We start from the raw sequence: 13,957 nt of genomic DNA on the forward strand, positions 1-13,957 counted from the left end.
TCTTTCTCCCCCCTTTCTCCATCTCACTTATTCTCTTTTTCCACCTGACCTTCTTGGCCTCTCTCACTTTTTCTGTTGCTCATTCACTTTTTCTCTCCCCTCACTCCTTCATTCTCTTGCCCCTCCTTCTTTCATGCTCTTTCTCTCCCTCCCTCCTCGCTCTCTCTCTCCCCTCCCCATCATTCTTTACACAGCATCTAGTTGCACATGTGCAGTCTCACAACCCTGCAAGTTCAGAAGGTTGCTCCGCCATCTTCACTGGGTTCCTTCAGGATACTCAATGCCTGGACAGGAAAGTCAGGGCCTTGCCTTTTGACCAACTTGCTTGCTGACTGGTAACCTTGTTCCCTGTACTTACCAGCAACTTGGAGCCCCTTTTCACACATGGATCTGGCAAATAGAACATAGAACTGTAGAGCATAGGAACAGACCCTTCCGCCCAGAATATTGAGCCGAATATGACACTAAAATAAACTAATCACTTCTTCCTGCCCTTGGTCCTATCCCTCCATTCGTTGCATATTCAAATGCTTATCTAAAAGTCCTTTAAACGCCCTTATGGTATCTGCCTCTACCATTACCCCTGAATGCGCATTTAAAGCTCTTACCACTCACTGTGTAAAAACCTTGCTCATCTCATCTCCTTTGAACTTACCCCCTCTCACCTTAAATACATGCCCCCTAGTTTTCAATTCTGGGAAAACGATTCTGACCATCTCATAATTTATAGACTTCAATCAAGTGTCCCCTTAGTCTCCGCCTCTCCTGAAAAAACAACCTAAGTTTTTCTGGCCTCTCCTTCTAGTTCTAATCCATGCAGCATCCTGGTAAACCTTTCCTGCACTATCTGCAAAGTCACAACCTCCTTCCTGTAATGTGGCGACCAGAATTGAATGCAGTACTCTAACCAAAGTCTTATACAGCTGCAACATGACATCCTGATTCTTGTGCTCAGTTCCCTGACCAGTAAAGGCAAGCATGCGAGATGCCACCTTTACCACTCTGTTTACTTGTGTGGCCACTTTCAGGGAACTATGGATTTGAACCCCAAGATCCCATCTGTTCTTCAGGATTCCTAATGAAGGGCTTTTGCCTGAAACGTCGATTTCCCTATTTCCTCGGATGCTGCCTGACCTATTGTGCTTTTCCAGCACCACACTCTTGACTGTTATCTCCCATTGTAGCCTTTGACAACCTTCCTCACGATACACACCTCGAACGATCTTCGTATCATCTGCTTACTTACTAACCCACCCACCTACATTTTCATCTAAGTCATTTATATTTATCACAAACAGCAGAGGCCCCAGTACGAATTCCTGCGGAACATCACTCATCATGGACCTCCAGCCTGAAAAACAACCTTCCACCACTACTCTTTGCCTTCTACAAACAAGCCAATTCTGAATCCACGCAGCCAAGTCATCGTGGATCCCATGTATTTTCATGTTGCAGTTGTATAAGACTCTGGTGCGGCCGCATCTGGAGTATTGTGTGCAGTTTTGGTCGCCATACTATAGGAAGGATGTGGAGGCACTGGAACGGGTGCAGAGGAGGTTTACCAGGATGTTGTCTGGTATGGTAGAAATATCGTATGAGGAAAGGCTGAGGCACTTGAGGTTGTTTTCATTGGAGAAAAGAAGGTTTAGGGGTGACTTGATAGAGGTGTACAAGATGATTAGGGGTTTAGATAGGGTCGACAGTGAGAATCTTTTTCCACGTATGGAGTCAGCTATTACAAGGGGGCATAGCTTTAAATTAAGGGGGGGTAGGTATAGGACAGATGTTAGGGGTAGGTTCTTTACTCAGCGAGTCGTGAGTTCATGGAATGCCCTGCCAGTAGCAGTGGAGGACTCTCCCTCATTATGGGCATTTAAGCGGGCATTGGATAGGCATATGGAGGATAGTGGGCTAGTGTAGGTCAGGTGGGCTTGGATCGGCGCAACATCGAGGGCCGAAGGCCCTGTACTGCGCTGTATTCTTCTATGTTCTATGTTCTATGTATCTTAATCTTCTAGATGAGACTACCATGAGGGACCTCGTCAAAAGCCTTACTAAAGTACATGTGTGGATAACATCCACTGCTCCACCCTCATACATCACCTTTGTAACTGCCTCGAAAAATTCAGTCCAGTTAACAAGACATAAACTGTCTGCACAAAATCATACTGACTTTCCCAAATTAGGACATGCTTTTCCAAATGCATGTAAATCTTATCCCGAAGAATTCTCTCCAGTAGCTTCCCAACCAATGATGTGAGGCTGGAAATGTGTTGCTGGAAAAGCGCAGCAGGTCAGGCAGCATCCAGGGAACAGGAGAATCGACGTTTCGGGCATAAGCCCTTCTTCAGGAACTTTCTCCTCAATGATGTGAGGCTCACTGGTCTATAGTTTCCTGGATTATCCCTATTTCCCTTCTTGAATAGAGGAACAACATTGTGTACTTGCCAATAAAAACAGAAATTGCTGGAAAAGCTCAGTAGGTCTAGCAGCATGTGCGAAGAGAAACCAAAATTAACTTTTCATGTCCTGAGGAAGGGTCACTGGACTCAAAACATTAACTCTGATTTCTCTTCACAGATGCTGCCAGACTTGTTGAGCTTTAATAGCAATTTCTGTTTTTGTTTCTGATTTACAGTATCAGTGCTTTCAGTTTTTTTTAGCTACTTGCCAGTCCTCTGGGACCTCTCCAGTGGTTAATGAGGATTCAAAGACCTTGGACAAGACTGCAGCGATCTCCTCTCTTGTTTCTCTCAATAACCTCATGTAGATACCATCAGGCCCTGGAGACTTATCCACCTTTAGGCTCTTCAAGAGATCTAATACCACCTATTTCTTGATCTCAAAATGTCCAACCATATTAGCATGCTCCACACAAATCTCAGTATCCTATCTATCCTTCTTCTGGGTGAATACCGGAGCAGTGTACTCATTTAGGATCTCACCCACACCCTCTGCCTCTTGGCACAAATTCCCTCTTTTAATCTTTAATGTATGCATGAGATGCCTTGGGATTCTCTTTAACCTTACTTGCTAAGGTCATTTCATGGCCCCTTCTGGCTCTCCTAATTCCCTGCTTAAGTTCTTTCCTGTTTTTTGTTATATTCCTCAGGGGCCCTGTCTCATGTTAGCTTTCTGAACCTAACATATCCTCCTTTTTTTTCCCCTTATGACTAAATTCATAATCTCCCTCATTATCTAAGCGCCCATTACCTTGCCATCCTTGTCCTTCCTCCATATTGGAACATGCCAGTCCTGAACTCTCATCAACAGGTCTTTAACCAATTCCCACATGTCAAATTTGGATTTGCCTGATAACAGCTGCTCCCAATTAATACTCCACAGCTCCTGTCTAATACTGACATAATTTGCCCTGCCCCAATTTAGTGTCTTTCCAAAAGGTCTTGACATATCCTTATTCATAGCTATCTTGAAGCTTAAGGAGTTATGATCACTGTTTTCAAAATGTTCTACGACTGAAAGGTCAGTTATTTGGCGAGGCTCATTAGCCAGTGCAAGGTTCAGTATAGCCTATCCTCTAGTTGGACTATTCACTTACTGCTTCAAGAAACCATCTTGGATGCACTTAATAAGTGCTCCCCCATCTAAGCCTCTTGCTCTAAGGGAGTTCCAGTCAATATTGTAGCAGTTAAAGTCACTTTATTGCATCTTTCCATAATCTGTCTACATATTTATTCCTCGATGCCTTGATGGCTGTTGGGGTGACTGCACTCACTGTCACTATCAGTGTTATTGCACCCATCTTATTTTGGAGCTCTACCCATATTGCCTCAGGGAATGAGCCCTCCAGTATGACCTCTCTGAGTGCAGATGTGACATTCTTCCTGCTTAGGAATGCAACTCCTCCATCTCTTTTAACTTTCTCTCTATCTCTTCTAAAACATGAAACCCTAGAATGTTGAGCAACCAGTCCTGTACCTCTCTCAGCCAAGTCTCTGCAATGGCCACACTATCTTAGTCCCATATACTGTTCCAGGCTCTAAACTCATCTGCCTTACCTTTAATACTCCTTGCATTGAAATTAGCACACTTCAGCCCATTAGTACCGCTGTGTTCATTTACCTGTCTCTGCCTATCCTTTCTTTCTGATTTATTGTACATTCCCCTCAATCCCTCCACATGCTGACCTGCTGCTGTGGTTCCCAGTTCTCTGCCACTCTAGCTTAAACACTCCTGCGTAGCATTAGCAAGGACATTAGTTCCCTTCCAGTTTAAGTGCAACCTGTCCCTCTTGTACAGGTCACCCCTGCCCCAGAAGATGTCCCAATGATCCAAGAACCTGAAACCCTGCCCCTTGCACCAGCTTCTTAGCCATGCATTCATCTCTCCTATCATCCTATTCCTTGCCTCACCAGCATGTGGCACTGGTAGTAACTCAGAGATTACTACCCTCAAGATCCTGCTTTTCAGCCTCTTTCCTCACTCCCTGTACTCACTCCGCAGGACCTCACCCCTCTTTCCACTTATGTTGTTGGTACCAATGTGCACAACGACCTCTGGCTGTTCTTTCCTCCCCCTTCTGAATTTCTTGCAACTGCTCAGAGATGTCCTTGGCCCTGGCTGCAGGGAGGCAACACAACATCCTGAATTCTCAAATGCGACCACAGAAATGCCTGCCTGTGTCCCTGACTAGTGAGTCTTATAACATTATTACTCGCTTCAATTTAGCCTCATCTTGCTCTATAGCAGAGCCAGTTGTATTGCCACAGGCCTGGCTGCAGCTGTTTTACTCCCCTGAGAGGCTATCCCCTCCAGAAGTATCCACAATGGTATACCTGCTAGAGAGGGGAATGGCCACTCCTGCATCTACCTGACTGAATGTGTGGTGTGACCACCTCACTGTAACTAGCATCTATCACACTCTCTGCCCCCTTTATGCTCCTCAATGTGTCCAACTGCCACTTCAACCAATCAACACAATCTTTGAGGAGCTACAATAGATCACATTTTCTGCAGATATTGTCGTCAGGGATACTAGATTGCTCCCTGATTGCTCTCATCTGGCAGGAGGAGCACATCACTGCCCTAACTGCCATCTCTGCTCCTTTACAATAAGAAAGATAAAGGAATCTTAGCTTCCTCGCCGAACTCACTGAAGCCCAGTATTCACCTCAGCCTGCACTTATACCGACTAGCAGCACCAACCTGTCACTTACATTACAATGCAATCTTTACAAACAGAACAACTGGTCCATCTCTTTCATACTCTTCCCCCACCATTACCCCCGAGAAGATTCTATATTTATGGAATTAATGCCTCAGCCTAAGTAAAGTTACTCCTCTTTGCCCAGCTCTCTGCTCCTTCAATCAGAGCTATTGATAGGTTTACAGCAGTGTGAGAGAAACAGAATCTGAGTGGTGGAGTATTTCCATGGAGAATGTTTCAATTTTAATTCCCATATATAGAAGCCTGGTGGTAGACAGAATAGGACCCTTTGGCAAGTTGTGTTTTAGTCTGTAGATCTTCTACTGGACAAACTTGGCCTGGGATATATGCCATTATGTAGACTTCTTTTGAAATCATATTAATTGTTTGCTTATTTTGACAGGGTGCTGGCAGTTCTTTGCACATCCTTGAGCAAGAATTAGTTACAGTTCAACAGATTCAAAAACGTTTTCCTAAATTTCGGTCCATTCCCATTTACAACGATGAGGCTGATCCACTGGTGGGTTGGTCAATTCCCCAGATTTGGCGAGCAGACGTAACCTACGCTGCGATGGTTGTTAAGGTAAATAGCAAAGTCATCTTTACACTTTGTTTTCCAAGGTATATCTCACATAGCTCTTACTGATTTATGTCAATGTAGCAATTCTACTTCAGTAATTGTTTTCCAAATAATTTGGCAGTTCATGGATAAAAACTGAACGTATTCTAACATATTGTGCAGCATTACAATTGATAGTTCTGCTACAGCCGACTTCTATCCCTCGACAACATATGGAGATAAAAACAGGATAATATTGGAATGCTGTACTTGATGTGAGATTTATTCATTAAGCATGTATTGACAATTCAGTTCCTTTTTGACTGGTGTATTCCTGAAGACAGTGTGCCATTTTCAAGCAGATTTATTCAAATCTGATTTCAACGAGAATTAAGAATGTTTTAAATGCAGAACAAAATTGAAAGTTGTATATAGCGCCTTCTAAACACCTGGTGGCCCAGTGGAAAAGGAAAAGCATGCAAGTATATGTGTGGTTTAGAATGAATGTAATTTTTTAAATTGTATAGAACTTAAACTTTGCTAAAAAGAGATCTAAAGTGAAAATGTTTTGTCCTGCACTTATCAGGACAGAAGTGCAATCAAAAAATGTATTTGGAAGAACCACCAATTCATACAGCATGAGAAGAGGATGCTGATTGGTTAGGCTATGCCTGACTTTAGTTCATCCAACTGGAACTGTTAGGTATCATGCTTAGTAAACTGATTACATTCAAACTAGGCAAGTTGACTCTGATATCTGAGCCATGTCTCCAAAGGACTGGAGGGAATTATCAAACGATGTGCCCATTTGATGGTCTGCAGCAGACAGTATGCCAACCTTGTTAAACGAACCCTGACTCATAAAAATTAGAATGTCGTCCCAAACGTTAGATGCGATTCTCTATTTTAGTAAATAATCTCAACTACACTAAATATTGCACAGAAAATAAGTTGAAGGTTGTTCTTTGGTCTTGCCAGGAATTTGGATAGAGATGCTTTAATTAAAATTTGCTGCAAAAAAAAAGTCTCTAGAGGGAGAGATTAGCAAGAGAGGAAATGAGATGCAGATCGAGAGGCCTAAATTCACTGAGACTAACAGAGGCATGGCTTCAGGACTGTAGGGAAATCCGCTGATTGGTGGGTAAGTTTGGTCAGTGTTTCTTATTTTTGAAGTGAAGGTTGGGTGTTTGCATAGAACATAGAACATAGAACAATACAGCGCAGTACAGGCCCTTTGGCCCTCGATGTTATGCCGATCCAAGCCCATCTAATCTACACTAGCCCACTATCCTCCATATGCCTATCCAATGCCCGTTTAAATGCCATAAAGAGGGAGAGTCCACCACTGCTACTGGCAGGGCATTCCATGAACTCACGACTCGCTGAGTAAAGAATCTACCCCTAACATCTGTCCTATACCTACCACCCCTTAATTTAAAGCTATGCCCCCACGTAATAGCTGACTCCATACGAGACAGAGTTCTTGTGTATGTTTAAACTGAGATAGATTCTTGATCAGTTGGAGAATCAAGCGCTACAGGGAAAGGGGCAAGGAAGTGGAATGAGGACTGTTGGATCAGCCAAGTATCAAGGAATGTTGGACCAGCAGGCTCGAGTGGCTGGAAGGTATGCTCCTGGCTCTATTTCTTATAGTCTTAATACATTCTCCTAGAAACAGAGATTGTTGAAGACGGTTAAGGGAATAGGTTTCCTCAATGTAAAGGTTGTTGTTTATGAAAACATCCAGACGAGAGATATTTCATTGTAAATCTGCAAAAACTTTTAATGGAAGACTGAGAAAATCTTGGTAGCGTGAGTGCTCGTGGGAAAAAAAGCATCGCAGCTTATGAGACTGGAACAGTTAAATGAAACATGCAGATCTGGTAGTGAAGGAAAATTACCTCAAGTTTTGAATAACTAGAACGTTTTTAGATTGATTCACTCATGGAACATGGGTGTTGCTGGCTAGCTGGCATTTATTGCCTGTCCATTGTTGCCCTGTGAGAAGGTGGGAGTCAGCTGCCTTTCTGAGCCATTGCAGCCCATGGACAGTAAGGAGACCCACAATGCTATTAGGGAGGGAATTCCAGGATTTTGACCCAGTGACAGTAAAGAAGAATGACACATTTCTAAATCAGGATGGTGACTGGCTTGGAGACACTTGCAGGTGGTGGTGTTCTGATGTATCTGCTGTCCTGGTCCTTCTAGATGGAAGTGGCTCTGGATTTGGAAGGGGCTAAGGATCTTTCATGAATTTCTGCAGTGTATTTTGTAGATATACACACTATCACTACTAAATGTCGATGGTGAACAAAGTGGGTGCAGTGCCAATCAAGTGTGCTGCTTTGTCCTGGATGATGTGAAGCTTTTTGAGTGCTACTGGAGCTGTACTTTTACAGTAAAGTGGGGAGTACTCCATCACACCTGTGCCATGTAGATCATGGACAGGGTTTAGGGAGTCAAGAGTTGATTTATTCAATGCAGTATTCCGAGCCTCTGAGCTACTCGTGCAGTCACTGTGTTTATATAGAATCCCTACTATTTGGAAAGAGGCCCTTTAGCCCAACATGTCCAACACCATCCCCCGAAGAGCATCCCACCAAAAAACATCTCCCTACCTTGTCCCTGCAACCCCCACGGCTAATCGCCAAACCTACACATCCCCAGACAATGGACAATTTAGCATGGCTAATGGCTAATCCATCTAACCTGCACATCTTTGGACAGAGAAAGGAAACCACAGCACCTGGAGGAAACCCTTGCAGACATGGGAGAATGTACAAACTCCACATAGACATTTGCCCAAAGCTGGAAATGAACCCAAGCCCCCTGTGCTGTGAGGCAGCAGTGCTAAGCACTGAGCTACCGTGCCACCCCAGGTGGTGCGTCCAGATGAGTTGCTGGTCAATGGTAACCTCCAGGATATTGAGAGTGGCGGATTCAATGATGGTAACACACTGAATAATTAAAGGTTGTGGTCATAATGTCTCTTAGTGTTGCTTGCTGGAAGAAGTCCGGCTCTGAATTGATGAGATGGGCTTCAAACACTGTGGCACATCTGGGAGGAGGAGAGTTCCCTGGAAGCTTTGTTTCAGGATACAGTCGCATCTGGTAGATTAATTATTTCAAATTTGGTAAGTAGGGTGTCACTGCAAGTGAGGCAGGTCGAGGGATTCTGCATTCAGGAACAGAGGAGCCTCAGCTCTTGACCTTGTCCAACAGGTACGAGGTATTTGCTCCCTGTGTGAATGAGGAAAAGGGCTGCAGGGAGAATGAATCAATTGACCACTGCACCATGGGACGGGAGGCCATTTAAGAAGCAGGAGCAAAAAGACAAGTGGTAGTTGTAAGGGATTCTATAATTAGGGGGATAGATAGTATCCTTTGTAAGCAGGATCGAGAGTCCTGCATGGTGTGTCGCTTGCCCGCTGCCAGGGTAAGGAATGTCTCTGACCAGCTTGAAAAAAGATTGGAGAGGGAGGGGGAGGATCCAGTTGTTGTAGTCCATGCCAGAACAAACAATATCGGCAAAACTAGGAAAGAGGACTTGTTCAGGGATTATCAGGAGCTAGGAACAAAATTAATGAACAGGTCCTGAAGGGTTATAATCTCCGGATTGCTGCCTAAACCATGTGCAAATTGGCATAGGGACACGAGAATAAGGGAAGTAAACACATGGCCAGAAGAGTGATGTGGGAAACAGGGGTTCCTTTTCATGGGGCACTGACATCAGAATTCGAACAAGAGGGATCTGTACTGCTGGGGCGGTCTCCACCTGAACCGAGCTGAGACCAATGTTCCAGCGAGAAAAATAAATGGGCTGGTCAAGAGGACTTTAAACTAGGAAGTGCGGGGGAGGAAAGGGGTAAAACATCCCCCAGTGGGAAACAAAGCAGCAGGTTAACATCTGTAGGGCTGGATTCAAATGCATGGTAAAATATGAAAGAAATGACAGGGAAAGAGAACTTAGGAGAGGTTATTAAAGTCTCTAGCATTGACACAAATAGGACAGGGTGTTTGGAAGGGGTTCACAATCAAACTTCAAGCACACTGGACAAACAAATGACAATGAGAAGAGGGCCTGTTAATACAGGTCTGATGGTATTATATCTGAATGTACACAGTATAAGGAATAAAGTAAATGAGCTTGTGGCACAGATCGAAATTGGCAGGATTGACATGGTGGGCATCATAGAGATGTGGCTGCAAGGCGATCAGAATTGAGAGCTGAATATCCAAGGGTTAACATTTTATCAAAAAGATAGACAGGTGGGCTGAGGGGTTGGGGTGATCTTATTAGTAAGAAATTGAATTAAATCAATAGTAAGCAATAAAGTAGGGTCAGATGATGTAGAATTTGTGTGGGAAGAATTGAGGAACCGAAATGGTAAAAGAAATCTACAGTAGGAGTTATGCACAGGCCTCCAAACAGTAGTCAGGAACTGGGCGCAAGAGACGCTAGGAGATAGAAAAGGAGCATAAGAAAGGCAAAGTTACAGTAATCATGGGGGATTTCAATATGCAGGTGGATTGAGGACATCAGGTTGGTAGGGATTGTAAGAAAAGGAATTTGTGGAATGCCGTGCCAGAGGCCTGAACCCCATTGCTTACCCCTGGTAAGTCGTCCCCCCCACAAGTATCCAAAACGGTATACTTGTTCTTGAGGGGAACGGCCGCAGGGGGTCCCTGCACTTGCTGCTTCCTCCCAGTCCCCCTCACTGTCACCTCTGTTGACTTGGTTCTCACTTTTTATGAAAAATTGCTTGTTATTCTAAGGGTAACAAATAGATGTTAGAGCTACAGGATGAGCATGTCAGACGGACCAAGTGAAGTGTACATCCTGTGGTATTTCACATACCACGTCCCAGACACACATCTGTAGGAAGTAGCTGCACAAACTTGACCTAAGGGTTAGAAAAGAAGTACAGAACAGACAGGAAAGAAGGTGGTGTGCTGAAAATAAGGTATAGGTTTCGTACATTAGTAAAGGAGGAAATTGAATAAGGGAAACTATGAAGTAATGAGACATAGACACAAATTGACTGAGGTGGATTGGAAAACATTGAAAGGCATGACTACACAGGCAATGAGTATCTTTAAAGAACTATTACTTGACTTGCAGCAACTATACGTTCCTTCAAGGTGCAAAAACTCAAAATATGTCAGTCATCAGGCTAGAATTAGAAGTTCAGAATTGTGTAAAATGCAAGAAGAAATATGCTGTAAATGGTAAGACCCATAAGAGCATTGATATAAAGAGAGATCTTGGAGTGCAAGACCATAGCTCCCTGAAAGTGGCAATACAAGTGGATAGGATGGTAGAGAAAGCGTATAGCATGCTTCCTTTCATCAGTTGGGCCAATGAGCACGAAAGTTGGAATTCATGTTGTAGCTGTATAAAACTTTACTAAGGCTATGTTTGGAGTATTGTCTGTAGTTGTGGTCTCCAAAGAGATTGGAGAAACTTGGATTGTTCTTGCTAGAGCGTTGGATGCTGAGGAGGGAAACCTGATGGAAATATGTAAAATTATGAGAGGCGTGGATAGCTGGAATATCTTTTCCAGTGTGGAAATGTCAAATGTTAGAGGGTGTTGGTTTAAGGTGGAGTGAAGAACATTAGAAAGAGATGTGCCAGACAAGTGTTTTACACAGAGGATGCCCAATACAGACTGTCAGATAGAAGTAGATATGAAAGCAAAGTTTAAGAGACATTCAGACAGACACATGACAGGGGATAGAGGGGTAAAGACCATATACAGAAAGGTGGGATTAGTTTGGAATAGCATCACATTTAGTTTTGACATGGTCAGTCGAAGGGCCTGTACCTATGCTGTACTGTTTCATGCTCCATTTTAAAAGGCCTATAAAATTGCCGTGAGAAAGTGAGGACTGCAGATGCTGGAGAGTCAGAGTCAAAAAGGGTGGCACTGGAAAAAGCACAGCAGGTCAGGTAGTATCCAAGGAGCAGGAGAGTCAACATCTTGGGCATAAGCCCTTCATCAGGAATTCCTGAAGAAGCTATCAACTGGCTTCAGGAGGATTTGTACAGCTGTATTAAATGGACAAGAACATGTCTGACTGAATATAATGTCAAAAAATGTGAGGTTATCCACTTGGTAGGAGAAACAAGATGTGCGAAGTATTTCTTAAATGGTGTTGGGAAGTGTGGAGGTACAAAAGGCATCCTTGACAATAAGCCACCGAAGACTACCGTGCATGTGTAGCAATCTATAAGGCAGGCCTTATATTAGCCTTTATTGAAGATAATATGAGTACAGGAATACTGCAGTCTTGCTTCAATTGTATAGGAATTTGGTTAGACTTCACCTGAAGTACTGTGTAGTATAGTTTTGATCTCCTTATCTCAGAAAAGATATTATTGCAATGAAGGTTCACCAAACTTGTTTCTGGGATGGTTAGATTGTACTATAAAAAGAGACTGGCAAAGTGAGCCTGTATTCCCTAGAATTTTGAAGAATAAGAGGTGAGTGCATTGAAATTCACAAAATACTTGAAGGAATATATTGTGCAGGGCGGATGCAGCTAAGATGTTTTCCCTAGTTGTGGAGTTTAGAACGAGTGGCAAAATTTTAAAATAAGTGGAAATGCCACTTGCATCTGAGGTTAGGATAATTTTTGTCTTATTCTGAAGGGTTTGAAAGCTCAGGCTTTGAGTATGTTTAAAGTCGAGAAAGATTTATGATTGACAGCAATGTACAGGGTATGCTTAGGGTAAAAGGCATTGAAGTGTTGGATCAGCCATGATTATTTTAAAGGGCATACTCCCGTTCCCATGTTATTTGTAGCTAAAAGGAATTTGTTCAAACATTGTATTGAATGAGGAAAGGGATATGGAGAGCCTGACTTTACTGCATCACCATGACATTGCTCTGACTAATCAGAATTAAATTGTCTAGTTTTAATTTAATCAGTTAGCTTAGGTTCACAGTTAACAGTTACTGCTGTATCTCTGTGCCTCCCATAATTTAACCAATCAGCTTGCTACTTTGATGCTGTACGCATTGTTAGTTGCTTTCTAAAGTACTTTTCTTGCATTTCAGTCCTGATGAGTGCAAGTGAAAAAGTTTCAACATCATTTCTCTTTTCAGCACTATTTAGAATTCTCCTCCAGGTCTTAAACCTAAATAGCTTTTGTGTTGAATTTTGTTGATTGTTTACATTGTATGAGTTACAGTGCACACTTAAACATATCACATAAAGTTAACAGAATCAAATAGTCTTTACAAAATAATACTTGTATGTAATGATGTGAACTGTCAAAAATTGGTTTCAAACTGGTAACACTCTCCTTAGCACACTTCATTTGCGACTTAGTCCATTGACCAGCAAAAACATCTATAATTAGAACTAATTCCGCTGTGCCAATGTGGCTTCTGGATCATCATAATGAGCAAATATAGCTGTTGGTTTCTATCATTCACTGCTCCTGTTCAGTTAAATACTGTTTCCATCTCCTCTGAATCCCCACTTTCAACAACAAATGCAAAATGCTAACAGTTTGTTAGTTACTGAGATTTGAACTCATCAATTCAATTATCTCTGCTGTTTTTCGACTAATGGAACACACAAAAATAAAATTATTCTTCAAAATTCTCCCTTCATTTGAAGTGATCCTCTGTCTTACTCTAGATTCTTTCCTCATTCTTTTCATCTTTCCTCATACAATATCAGCATTTCTTTCAAAATTGCTGATATTACTTCTTTAAAAATCTCAACTATTATCCTAAAAATATTCTATATCCTTGTAATATACCAGCCCATTCTAATCTTTTTTTCTCTCTATTGAAACCTCGAACAATGTGTTGCCTGCTAAATCTGTAACCATCTTTACAGCAACTCCATCTGTCTTGCCAACACATCCTCACCTCTATCTCAACTAAAACCAATAGCTTAACATCAGAAACTTTGTCAGTGACACTTTTATCTATACAATAACAACTGTAGCAACTGTCACAGTGTTTTACCTTCACAGCATTACATCCAGAGTCCCCAAGCATATATAGAACATAGAACATAGAAGAATACAGCGCAGTACAGGCCCTTCGGCCCTCGATGCTGCGCCAATCCAAGCCCACCTAACCTACACTAGCCCACTATCCTCCATATGCCTATCCAATGCCCGCTTAAATGCCCATAATGAGGGAGAGTCCACCACTGCTACTGGCAGGGCAGTCCATGAACTCACGACTCGCTGAGTAAAGAACATACCC

General features: G+C 42.7%; 1 protein-coding gene across 3 annotated transcripts in view; it reads left to right on the forward strand.

The window, feature by feature from the left end:
* Positions 1-13,957, forward strand: part of idua (alpha-L-iduronidase) — a 262,582-nt gene that overhangs the window by 172,119 nt on the left and 76,506 nt on the right. For 2 of the 3 annotated variants that reach the window (XM_043674018.1, XM_043674020.1), the window contains one exon: positions 5,571-5,750. The exons of the other annotated variant lie outside the window; for it this stretch is intronic. In XM_043674018.1, coding sequence (XP_043529953.1) covers positions 5,571-5,750 — 180 coding nt within the window. The remainder of the gene's footprint in view (positions 1-5,570; positions 5,751-13,957) is intronic. 3 annotated transcript variants of the gene reach the window in all.

Source organism: Chiloscyllium plagiosum, chromosome 32, assembly GCF_004010195.1.
Source record: "Chiloscyllium plagiosum isolate BGI_BamShark_2017 chromosome 32, ASM401019v2, whole genome shotgun sequence".
Taxonomy (NCBI): Eukaryota; Metazoa; Chordata; class Chondrichthyes; order Orectolobiformes; family Hemiscylliidae; genus Chiloscyllium; species Chiloscyllium plagiosum.